The 12,436-nt window shown below is 38.4% G+C and overlaps 1 protein-coding gene across 1 annotated transcript in view; it reads left to right on the top strand.

The window, feature by feature from the left end:
* Positions 1–12,436, top strand: part of LOC107669703 (PR domain zinc finger protein 5-like) — a 96,911-nt gene that overhangs the window by 81,840 nt on the left and 2,635 nt on the right. Inside the window, exons 14-15 of the mRNA XM_016462055.1 lie at positions 1,675–1,760; positions 7,824–7,928. Coding sequence (XP_016317541.1) covers positions 1,675–1,760; positions 7,824–7,928 — 191 coding nt within the window. The remainder of the gene's footprint in view (positions 1–1,674; positions 1,761–7,823; positions 7,929–12,436) is intronic.

Below are 12,436 nucleotides of genomic sequence, written 5' to 3'. Positions count from 1 at the left end.
CCATTCAGCTCGGCGATGCTATAATCCGCGGAGGGGCGGGGCTTAACCGGCTCCACCCACTTCAGGTCTCTGCGGTTCAAGATGGTGGAGATAGAGACACAAAAACCCTGTGTGTTTGGTTTTACGTTTCTAGAGAGGAAGACTGGTAATCTAAAAACACGCAGAGTATTGATTTGGAAATCCTGTTTTATATTTTAGATTCCTTGTGGACACGTTATTCCAGACTTCATGTAGTCAAAGATCAGACAGCATATATCTAGATCCTCTATGGGCCAAATCGTATATATATATATTACCATTCATAAAGATTAAAGCCTGCTCTGTTTGCATATATACATATCTGATTGAAATATCAATATGCAGCTGTATCCATGTATCCAGTCAAGCTATACTAGATCTTGGGCTAAAAAGGGCATTTGTGATCAAAACGTGGAACAAATTTTTTTACAAAAGATATCCAGCCTGAAGGTGCAGTGTTTAAACCCTCAAAGCAAGTCATCAAATGTGCCTTATTTTGCTAGTTCTGTGCGTGACACAGTTACTTTCTGCATTGAATCCCCCAGCATATTGAAGCCTTTAATATTATGCAGATTCCTGTGTTCTGTGCCAGGTTCTCTGTTCCAAAGCCGAATTATGCCTGGCATCAAAACATTCTTGATTCCAAAGAGGCAGAAGATTCCAGTTTTTCCAAGCTTTGATTCCAGTGGTGCAGAACCTTAGGAGTGATGATGAAGCCATAATGTGCCTTGATCACCAATTAGAGCGTTCATTTTCCATTGAAACAGTCCTGGCACTGCTGCATGGATGGGGATCAGTGGCTTTACTTCAAAACCAACTGACTTGAACAATGACTTAACTGTATCTGAGTTACTAAAAACAGTCCACAAATAAACATGCCACGTCACAGTCTTTGTTTACGAGTCTTGCTCCTAGTTTTGAGAATGGAACCAAATAACTGAATGAAGTGTCTTTTTAAGTAAACGTCTTTTAGTGTAACTGTACAACCCTCCACAAACCTTCAACTCATGGTTCACATGTCTCTTTGCTGTGAGATCACAGATTTTTATAAAGTAAACGTAAGACTAACTGTTATGTTGTTAGTAATATTTTAAGATGAGCACTTACTGGGCTTACTTAAACTTATCCAGACATCATTTTCAGAAAAAAAAAATCATGTATCAAAATGTTAAAATGTGACTTTCAAATATGATCATCGGGCTTTTGAGGAACGTTTATTTCTTCATCTCTCCATCGTCACTGTATTGCATTGCATTGTATGTTTACAGAGCTTTGATCGTCAAACTAAGCAATTAAATATCATTTTAGTAAGACATTGGGAGATATAGAGTGACGACTGATATTTATATTATTTTATGCAAGTAGTCAATGTAGTTACATTATAACATCTTACTTTTTGTCCATATTAATATCAGCATCTGCTCCAAACTGCATATTTTTGCTCAGTTTGGGCCTCTGAATAAGACTGGGGTGTTTTTTCCTTCTTGAGTATGAACTCCATGTTCTCACTATATCATACTATATGAGCCTGATGCATCAAACATGATACGAAACATTGTTTTTTTTTGTTGAGATTTTTGTCTAAAAGATTAATAAACTGTTCCATCTGAGAGTGTATATTTATTGTCTGACAGTCTGATGTTTGTGTGTCTTCAGGTGAGCGGCCGTATCAGTGCCCATACTGTGACAAGGCCTTCAGCAAGAACGACGGCCTTAAAATGCACATACGCACACACACCCGGGTAAGACTACACGCATATGTGCACACATTTATTTACAGATAATTCACTGTACATCCACCTCCCCATCTCTTTTGTTTTTCCCATTGCCATTGCATTGCCCTGCTTCTGTGTATGTGAAAGTTCACTAAACCACACAAACTTGGCTGTGAAATGCAGCACTGTGTCTCATGAACCGGTGTTTTCAGCATGTCAAAGTGACTCTGTTTTGGTCGCCTGTAACTTGCGTTTGAAAATGTGCCAACCATCTTCCCAAATTCATAACGAGAATGGTTTAAAAATAATGTTGTCAACAAAAGACAAGCTGTAAGGTCTCCCTGCGGTTTAACGTTTGAAAGGAAAGATTATTATTATTAAATGCTGTTTTTTAATTTGTTTTTATTTTACAGTAAAATTAATACTATACAACTACCTTACTAACTATTAATAAGCAGCAAATTAGGAATTTATTGAGGGAAAAGTCGTAGTTAATAGTGAATAAGTGTTCCCTATTTTAAAGTGTTACCATATGTTAAAATGGACTGTCACCTTCTTCAGCCCTGATGAGTTGTGTAGTTGTGTGTTTTTCTAGTGCAGCGGATGTTTTTAACCTCTGCTGCAGCGGGTCATTAGGAAATGTCTCCTCAACGCAGGACAAAACACAAGCAGCACACGTTCTTCAACATCTGCCTAAAAAGGCTACTGCCTAAAACACCCTGTTAAGTGTGTGTGCATGTGTCCAGACGTGTCCATGTACGTGACATAAAAGCAGCTACAGAAACATGATTAAGACCACATTAGACCACTCATTTAACAGATGTGAGAGTTTTTTTTTTTTTTAGAACATTTAGCTTTTTACTTTTTAGTTCAGGGTCACTGGAGAGGACAGACCCTGATATTACTGTAAAGCCAAATATGGATGAGGGGTGATCAATAGACAATTGCTTCAGAAATGTCTCACCACTTCACATATTATAACACTTAATTTTGGCAGCAAAATTGAGTGCCACCCCAACAACTGCCTCTCAAACTATTTATTATCCACGGAGGTTGTAATATTATTAACCCAGCAGGGATTTGAGTCCTTGGGGCTGTTCAAATTTACCTGAAACCAGACATGTTTGATTTTTTAAATAACTGTGTAAATGAGTCCAACAATGATTGGGCGGAACATCGCTTAGTTGGAGCTAGCTTGAGACTCTTAATAAAATCTGCTAAATGGCAAGAAATGAAACATGTTTTTGGAAAGCCGTTGGATGATGATGGATGACATGGGTGTTTGTCGTGACATCATTTCCTGAAATAACTCTATCACTTCTCCCATCTTTTCCCCAGTTGTTTAGAATAGCAGTGTCCCTCATATTTGTTGCACAGACAGAGCGGGAACATCAGCGTTAATCCAAGAAAACCTAAGAAAGCAGAACAGATGCAGCACATCATTAGAACTCTTTGCCAAATTTGGAGCGTGATCCTGCAATTCTGCTGCATAACGTATGAGCTGTGGACTGACACACAACAGAAACACAGCCACTAAGACATCAAGTGAAAACAGAGCATTGGTGATGCGGTAATGAGAACAAGCAGTGACAGAGCAGTGCTAATCCTCTTACGTGACAGATATTTCTTTCTGTTTGGGCCTCACTAAAGAGTTGCCCACTTTATAGCACTGTATTTCAGCACAAAACCCTCCAGCTTATTCAAATACTGCTTGCACTCCAGGTTGATCAGACGCTATATGTGCTGGAATAGTGATGCACCATGTGCACTCAAAAGTCATCGCCAGTCTTTTCTAAGCAAATGTGGTTTATTATACACTTAAAAATAAAAGGGGTGTTTTGCAGAGATGCAATTAAAAGAACCATTTTGGGTTCTTCAAAGAATCTTTCAGTTAACTTTTTTTTCTTAGTGTGAAGAACATTTTAATAATCTGTAGAACCTTTTTCAACTATAAAGTGGAATGGAAAGGTTCCATGGATGTTAAAGGATCTACATGGAGCCATAGATGTCATTTAAACGTGTAGAATGCGTCAGATTCCCTTTTTTTTCAGCAGCCTTGTTTCGGAAGTATTTTTCCATTCATTTGTCCCATAGGGATTTAAAAAATGTCTTTGTTAAAGAGTTATGAGCCATGAACCAAACCAACCAGCTATGAGGCAAATAACAACATTACATAACGTTAATTTGTGACAAAACAGTGGGAGAAAACTATAATTCTGTGATACACTGTGAATTATTATTACATAATCAAAAACAATGGAGAAATGTAAAACTATTTGATTTGAAGATGCTGATTGTGTATACAGAAACAACATTTTATGTTTATTGCAAAATATGCATAAATATGCAAATATTTAAGTAGTTTGAAAATGTAGGAGTCTGAACATATTACGTTATTTGTGGGTGGGTGTGTGCTAAAGTGTTCTTTTGGTGCAATTAGCTTGTTTCAGTTCTCTGATTGGTGGAAGTTTTTGCAGAATCATGGATAATGTAGTTTTTCACAAGAGATAATGTGAACGGACAACTTTAACAATAGCATATAGCATTGATTAACAACCTCAAAGCTCACAGTATGTCTGTCTTTAAAGCTTTACAAGTTATCATTAAAAATCAATTCTCCTATCGAGAAAACAAATGGAATTTTTGCTTCTGGAACTGACTCTGATGCTACTATCTCCAGCACTGCTTTTCAACAGCAGTGTGGCACTAATACTGAATCGACAGAGCTAGATATTAAATTGGTAATCTCAGCCTCAGACGTCACACCCACGGACCGTTGGCTGAACGTCTGATGCATACGGCACACAAAACTGGAAACACTTCAAGAGTTTCAAAGTTGTCATCGGATTGGTTGAATTATACAGGATTTCTGGGAGACGTGTGTGTCGTGTTCTTTAACGTTCCACCGGAAACAAAAGATGCGCCTCATAGATGCTGTGATGCCAAACCCACTCATGGAAGAAGATAGCCATCGTGTTTACAACTGTGAGCAACAATGAGCGCTTATAAGGATCAACCAAACGCTGGATTTTCAAAAGTATGTGAAATATGTAAAGTTCGCGGTACAGAATCTTTAAAATACATCCAACAGTTTTACACAGCGGTCTGTTACTGTGGAGACATTTCCATGCCCCTAAACATGACGCGGCACAAAACGAAACGTTTGTTGCTTTATCTGTCAGTCAGATGGCAACTTGGTCGAGCCTTGGCCATTCAAAGCAGCCAAGATTCCCAGACCTTCTGCCAGCAGTATGAAGCTCTGGCTATGCAAGACTATTAAATTGTGGCCAAGCACCAAAGATGCGTAGGCATCTCTTGTAATCATTAGTTTTCTTCTTTTCTTCTTCTTTCTGCAAATCTTTAAGTCCCGGGTATACTTCACTTTCCACGTTCCGTTCCGTTTCGTGCACAGCCGCGTCCGCACAGCTTTCAAAGTGTACTCAACCGCGAATGAGCGCAGATGGACGAGCTGTACACATGCGCAGTATCACCTACTTGACTCGCTCTGTCTCAACATTCACCTCACGCCTGCGCTGTTGTACGCGGGCCTTCCGCGAGATCACAAAAATTGGGCTGCATGCGGACGGTGTGCGCGGACGTCAGCGGACAATTCAGATGACAATAATTGCGTCATGAGGACAGTGTGTGGACCGTTGCGGAATGCGGACGGCGGTAGTATACTTTGGGCTTTAGCATATTCAAACCAAACTTGGTGTATGTTATAACAACTATGACTCGAGGGTACCTGAACAGTTTCAGCACAGAGCCGCCTAGTGGTAAAGAGATGTGAAACATGGTTATTTTATTATTTTTTTTTGCTTATAACTTCAGAACAGTTTTGCCAAAAATCACAAGACTGTTTTATTTATTTTTATTTTTTTTTTAGATTCGGGGCGACATACCGAGTTGAACAATTTCCAATTTTCCCATTTTAAATTTTGTTGTAAAATGGTATATTTTACAAATGCATTGGCGTATCATCACGAAACTCGGTATGTGTCTTCAGTACCATGCCCTGAAGGTACTCAAACAGTTTTGGGGCAGTGCCACCTTGTGGTCAAAAATCATAATAAAATTTCAAAAGATACTAATAGCTATTGATTAGTTTTGCCTATTGTCATGAGACTGGTCTTGATGGATTCCTTGAATCATGCCGAGAACATTGATACCAATTTTGCCATAATCGGCCAAACTTCCTGTCCTTCATTTGATTTTTGAAAACCTACTTTTTCTAACTCATCCTAGACCATTGGTCCGATTTTTATCAAATTTTTATTTTCAGACCATGCTGACAAAAAGTTATGGATTTTGTATTGATAGACAAAATGGTTTTTGTTTACTGCAGAGATTAATTAATGTGTCCTTAGTTAAATAATTAGTAATATTAATTAAGTTTGTGTTTACTACAGGTTTAGTGTTAGGATTTGGTTTAGTGTTTGTTACTTGTAATTATGCCAAATTTACTTTTAATGCTATAGGAAATACATGTAACATGCATAACAACATACACTTAAAAATAGTGTTACCAAAAAATCGATTGCGTTGTCTTAATGGCTTCATGCAAAATCAGGATTATGGGATTGTTCACAGGCAGCGAAGGATACATGCTTTTAAAAACAGACAGATGAAGGTACATTGGTAAACTGACAAAGATGCAAAGCATTATGGGCCATCCACTATTGTCCATCTGTGCTAATGTTTTTCGTAGTGCGTGACTCTTGACCTTTACATATTTTTGTGGGGGTTGTGTTGCTGACGGTCCCAGCTGACGGTTTTACTGCTGATCTGATTCAGTGATGGAGCCTCACAGCTACACGCTGGATGTATTATGCTCTACAAACGCCAGAAGTCTCATCTTACACTAAATCTTTTTGTCAAACACACGTGTCCACGCTGGCCCAGGCCCATACTGATTACGTCTGTCTCTGACAAACACACACACACTTGATCCGCAGCACCTTGCATATCCCGTGTGGTGTGACCACACCTTGCCCTGCTCCATTTCCCAGGATCCTCTCTTCCTGTGTACACACACACACACACTATATGTCTGTCTATCTATCTATCTAGCTATCTATCTAGCTATCTATCTATCTAGCTATCTATCTAGCTATATTATTATTATTATTATTATAAATTATTAAGTAATTAAAATGGGTTGGTTAGCATCTTTTTTCCTCTTTCTTATTTTGCTCTTTCTTATTTTGCACTTTCTTATTTCACACATCAAAAGTGTGTGTGTTTGAGTGTGTTATTATGTCTAGGTGTGTTTTATTCAGTAAGTATGTATGTGTTTGTGGTGTGACAGCAGTGCTGTGTGTTTTCAGTCTGTTATATAAGTAAATGTATGCGTGTGTCCATGTGAAATGAGTTCCAGGTGTGTAACACATGAAAGGCACTTCATTTGTTTATCCCAGACCATCTTTCGTGTGTGTGTGTGTGTGTGTGTGTGTGTGTGTGTGTGTAATGGGGATCTCTAGTTTCTGTAAACATACAGATATATGTTCATGCCTGAGGAATTATTCTGTCTCTCTGAATGTATCAGCTCTTCATTAGTCTCTTCAAAAACACAATAACTTCAGTCAATCCCTCCAACAGCACTCACTATTACACTCTCACATGCCTTCAGATCCTAATTAAGATAGTCCTACATCGGGGGGGTCCAGTCTTGCGTCTGAAGGGCCACCTTCCTGTAGACTATCAGCCCTTCAAGTGGAGTCACAAATATCTTAATTGAGTTTGAAAACACATGAATGACCAGTGAAGTCATATTTACATGTGTGAAACGATGATACAAAGTTTCCGATTTGTGCCATTGGAAGGAATGTTGATTTGAAATGTTGCAGAAATACTGATCTGTAATATAGATAATATCATATAATATATTGAAACTACATATATAAGGATCACAGGACGGAAAGCAGGTCTGTAGTGAATGGTCTTAACTTTCCTGGTATTAACTTTCATTAATAATCATCATCTTCCTGCACATATCTAAATATGTTACAATTTAAAAGTAAACTCACATTGTTCTTAAGAAGGGCATCTTCCCCCATATTTCCCTGTGTTCACTGTCTCTCTCTCTTTCAGGAAAAGCCGTATAAATGCAGCGAGTGCAACAAGGCCTTCAGTCAGAAGCGTGGCCTGGATGAACACATGCGCACACACACCGGAGAGAAGCCCTTCCAGTGCGACGTGAGTTACACACGCAGACTGCATTGCATAATGCTGCATTCTAACACACAAGCACAGGCTCTTTTTATGTCTGACTCTGGCTGACTATCACACAACCGCTCTTGACGCACCGCAGCCACATCCCAGTGGAAGAGCAGAGAGAGAGGTGGCTTGTGGGTTAGTGTGTGACGTTCAGCAGGGTTTAGTCTTAAGACCGCTGGAAGAGCTAAAGCCGGTCTTGAGTTTAACCCTGCGGCCCACGCCGAGTCCACATAATCAGCACCGTGATGCAGACCATGAACCAGAACGCCCTCGCGGCACATAAACCAGCACACACTCACGCTGTGTCTGTGTGTGAGGCTGTTACTGTGGTGTCAAAGCCGCAGTGGAAGGACGTCCTGCCAGGCGGACACAAGGACAAACCGCCCTGTGCAAACTGACCCATCTCTGACCCTTCAGCGCCTTAAGACACACAAAAACAAGTCCAAACCACAGCAGTTTTGAACGCCTCTCTATCTTCTCACTGTCCCTGAAAAGACGTTTGTGTCCATCGGTGAATCCTTCGTCATAGTCTCCAGTTCTTAGGACGGTCCAGCAAATCAGGGCTTAGATTAGTGTTTAAAGACTTCACTGAATCAATATATGTAACCAGTCATAAGGGTCAATTTCTCGAAATTGAGATTTATACATCATCTGAAAGCTGAATAAATAAGCTTTCCATTGATGTATGGTTTGTTAGGATAGGACAATATTTGGCTGAGATACAACTATTTGAAAATCTGAAATCTGAGGGTGCAAACAAATCAAAAATATTGAGAAAATCGCCTTTAAAGTTGTCCAAATGAAGTTCTTAGCAATGCATATTAGTAATCAAAAATTAAGTTTTAATATATTTACAGTAGGAAATTTACAAAATATCTTCATGGAACATGATCTTTACTTAATATCCTAATGACTTTTGGCATTAAAGAAAAATGGATAATTTTGACCCATACAATGTATTTTTGGCTATTGCTATAAATATACCCCAGCGACTTAAGACTGGTTTTGTGCTCCAGGGTCACATATATTGTATTTTTACTTTCTTAAAGGGACAGTTTACATAAGTCATCATTTACTCCCTTTCATGTCCTTCCAGTGTGAATAATGTACCTGTCACTTTTTTTCCTTGCAATTACACTGAAAGACAACATGAGCTTTCAAGATACAGAGAGGCACCATAAAAAAATCATCATAAAACTGGTTCATATGAATCTGATTCCAAGTCCTTCTGAAGTCATGTGATACTGTTGTGTGAAGGACAGACCAACATGAAGTCATTCTTCACTGATAATCTTCCCCTGCAGTGAGCTGTTAACCACTGCGGCCGGATCGCTGAATTTGACACAAGAACCAGGTCACTGTGACTCATGAGCGAATCATTTTAAATGCTTCTGGTGAACTGGAATAACCAGTGCAATTCAAAGATTCGACTCCTGGTCATACTGAGCATTATTCATTAGTGCATTCATTAGTAGGACTGTCACCATATCAGAAGGCCAAAAGAATTCATAACAATAATTTTGCAATATCGGAATTTTGAGCATACATACATAAATAAATAAATAGGTAGGTTATCAGTCTTATTCATTCATTCATTCTCATTTTTGTCACATTTTGTCACATTCACATTCAAACTATAAGTGTAGGCCGGTGGAAAGAGTTTGTAACCATAAATATATAGTTCAGGCATGAAACTCGAACTAATCGCTAATTAACTCGTTCAACGACGTGGCACCAGCCAATCAGGAGTACTTCCTAATCCACATAACTGTATATATTGTATCCTAGCCTGTGTTCGGCAAGTTGCGCGATTATGAAATCTTATATTATCCCTCCTCCTCCCCAGCACCACCTGTAGAGATCTGCTGAGGGGTTATGTATTTCTTGCAGCAGCCTTCCTTTGTTAATTTTGACTAAGCTGAACAAATGATTGTATTTGCTCAGCAGCAGCGTAGCAGATCTCTGAATGCTGGTTGAAATAATCACTCCGAGAGTTGTCATGACTGAACTGTACAAAAGCGTATTAAAAGAGCTAACTGTTGATTGGCACTTCCTGAAGGCTGGGACGTCTAAGACCACGTTTGTTTGTTTGTCTGCTTGTTTGTTTTTTAGGTGCAGGTACCTTTATTTTTTTTTATGAATATCATACAATTTGTCTTCCATGTTTTAATTTTAACAGTAAACCTCTGTTTGCCAAAAAAAATTTAATAAAAAGGAATTGTTACATTTTCTTTTGATTACATTTTGAAAGATGAAATAAATAATGTGTTATGTTTTAATTTAATTACCGCTGTTTTAAAATAATACATTTGTATTAAATCATAAATCCAGAAAAAATTGAAGAAACAACAGTATTTCTGGAAAGAAAGAAGGAGAGAGAGAGAAAAAGAAAGAAAGAAAGAATAAACATAAATTGCATAGGGTTCGTTTATTGTAGAAATTGTCATAAATTATTCAATTTTTACATTTTTAAAAGTTTTTAAGTAAACCATTAAAATGGAATCCAGAAATATTAGAATTGAGGGGGAAAGCAGTTGCTAAATTGTTCTAATTGTCTTTTTAGTACAAATCTTAAGTATAGCTTCCTGTTTTATATTTGTATACTTCTGTCAGATGAATTGTAAGTGTGATCACTTACAGTAGACGAACACACCTCATCTCAAAAAGACACATGATTTAATTGTGCTACAGATGTGAATGATTCCTCAAATCACATAACTGATTGATTCCTCCAATAACGTTGAGGAGAGGAGTGCTGTTACTATTCCTCACCATCAGACCTACAATTGAATGCTTTATTATTGTTCTCTCTTAGGCCCTGTGTAAATCAAGAGAGTGATATAAAGATACACAGTCACACATATGCAGCTTGCTCTCCGTCTGAAACACTTTGCTAGCAGTGAACACACTCCGCAGGAGATTCACACACACACACACTTACTTCACTAAGGAAAATGAGACACATTCCTCCTGTATTTATTTGATTTCTGTGGCAAACTGCAAGCATGTCTTTCTAAGTTTTGTCTGTTTTAAAGAGCATAAGCGAATGAAATTGGCTGTTTCCTCAGTTTTTTTTCTCTGCATTTGACGTGACACGTCTTTTAAGCCTGGAGTGATTTGGTCTGAAATCTGGCGCTCTGATGCAGCGTGCCAGAAACCATCTATTCTCCAAATTCATTTATTTTTGACTCGCTTTCCCTGAGTATTTGACTGCATTTGAAGTGGTTTGTGGGGTGGTCGTGCCTGTCTTTCACGGCTCCTGTTGAAGTTAAAGAACGGGAACTTTGTGGCATTATTTTGTCAAAACGAGAATTTGAACACTTCAGCCTTTTTTTGCCACATTTTTGGCCTAAAGGAATCGGCTCAGCTCTCGTTATTCTGTTTTAGATTGTGAGTGATCGTGTTTTAGATTTACTAAAACACTGAAATTCACAATATAGCAACAACTGACATGAAGGACCATTCGGACCTGTCATAAAAAAATCACATATTTGAGTGCATTTAAACAAGCTTGCTCTCATTAATATAGAAGCACACTAGCATTGTTGATGCTTTGGCCGTTTGCTTGTTCTGTATGCTGACTAAAGGATGAAAATTCCTCATTCCACAAACTGCATTCCAGTGTATTAGTGTTGAATTATTTTTGTATAGTGTCTTGTAGTGGCTGTTGTGTAATGGAATTAAACAAATGTGACAGTAAAGTGAAACCGGAGCATGTTGTGCTTTACATGTGAACCGCACCGCATGTGCTGTGGACGTCTGAGAGGCTCTGAATTTGTTTAGCATGTTCACACACAAGCCACAATTCATGAGCAGTGCTCCGAGAGCCCTGAGATGAATGCAAGTGCTGACCAGAAGGCAGAAAAAAAGTTTGGATTTTTTTAACACTGTTCATGACAATGCAAGCAATGAGAATCTGTGAAGATTTGCTAGCCTTTGTTTCTCATCAGTCAGCTAGTAGCTGAATAGTAATTAAATTAAATAATTGTTTAATCGTGCAATGGATACATCAGTGTATAAACAGTTTAGCATCTCTGTACCAGCGTTTCTACCGCCACATGGCCAGCGTATCTCCATCCACAGCCATTAATATCTGCACTTCATGTGACAGTGAGAGACTGAAACTAATAAGTCGTCTATCAAGGCATTAAGTGCCTTTTCATGCTGTTTAAATAAAAAATTGCATTCATTTTATGAAGAAAGTGACAGCTGCAATATCTCTCACTGTCTCTTCTTGGAGATAAAGCATATTGAGTGTTCTTGGAGAGATCAAGTTGATTTATCATTTGAAATTGATTTGTGTGCCATTAGCATGGGTATGACATAGGTATTACAACGAGAAGGTGATTTATGAGGACATTTTGAGTGTCCCCGTAATTTAAAAGGCTTATGAAACTTTCAGAATGAGTTTTTTTTTTAATCTAAAAATGCAGAAAGTTTCCTTTAAGGGGTAGGGTTGGTGTAGGGCAATAGAAAATACGGTTTGT

This window comes from Sinocyclocheilus anshuiensis, unplaced genomic scaffold (genome assembly GCF_001515605.1).
Source record: "Sinocyclocheilus anshuiensis isolate Anshui unplaced genomic scaffold, SAMN03320099.WGS_v1.1 scaffold416, whole genome shotgun sequence".
NCBI classification, from domain to species: domain Eukaryota; kingdom Metazoa; phylum Chordata; class Actinopteri; order Cypriniformes; family Cyprinidae; genus Sinocyclocheilus; species Sinocyclocheilus anshuiensis.
The sequence above is the reverse complement of the archived record's forward strand: the minus strand, read 5'-3'. Positions and strand labels throughout refer to the sequence as shown.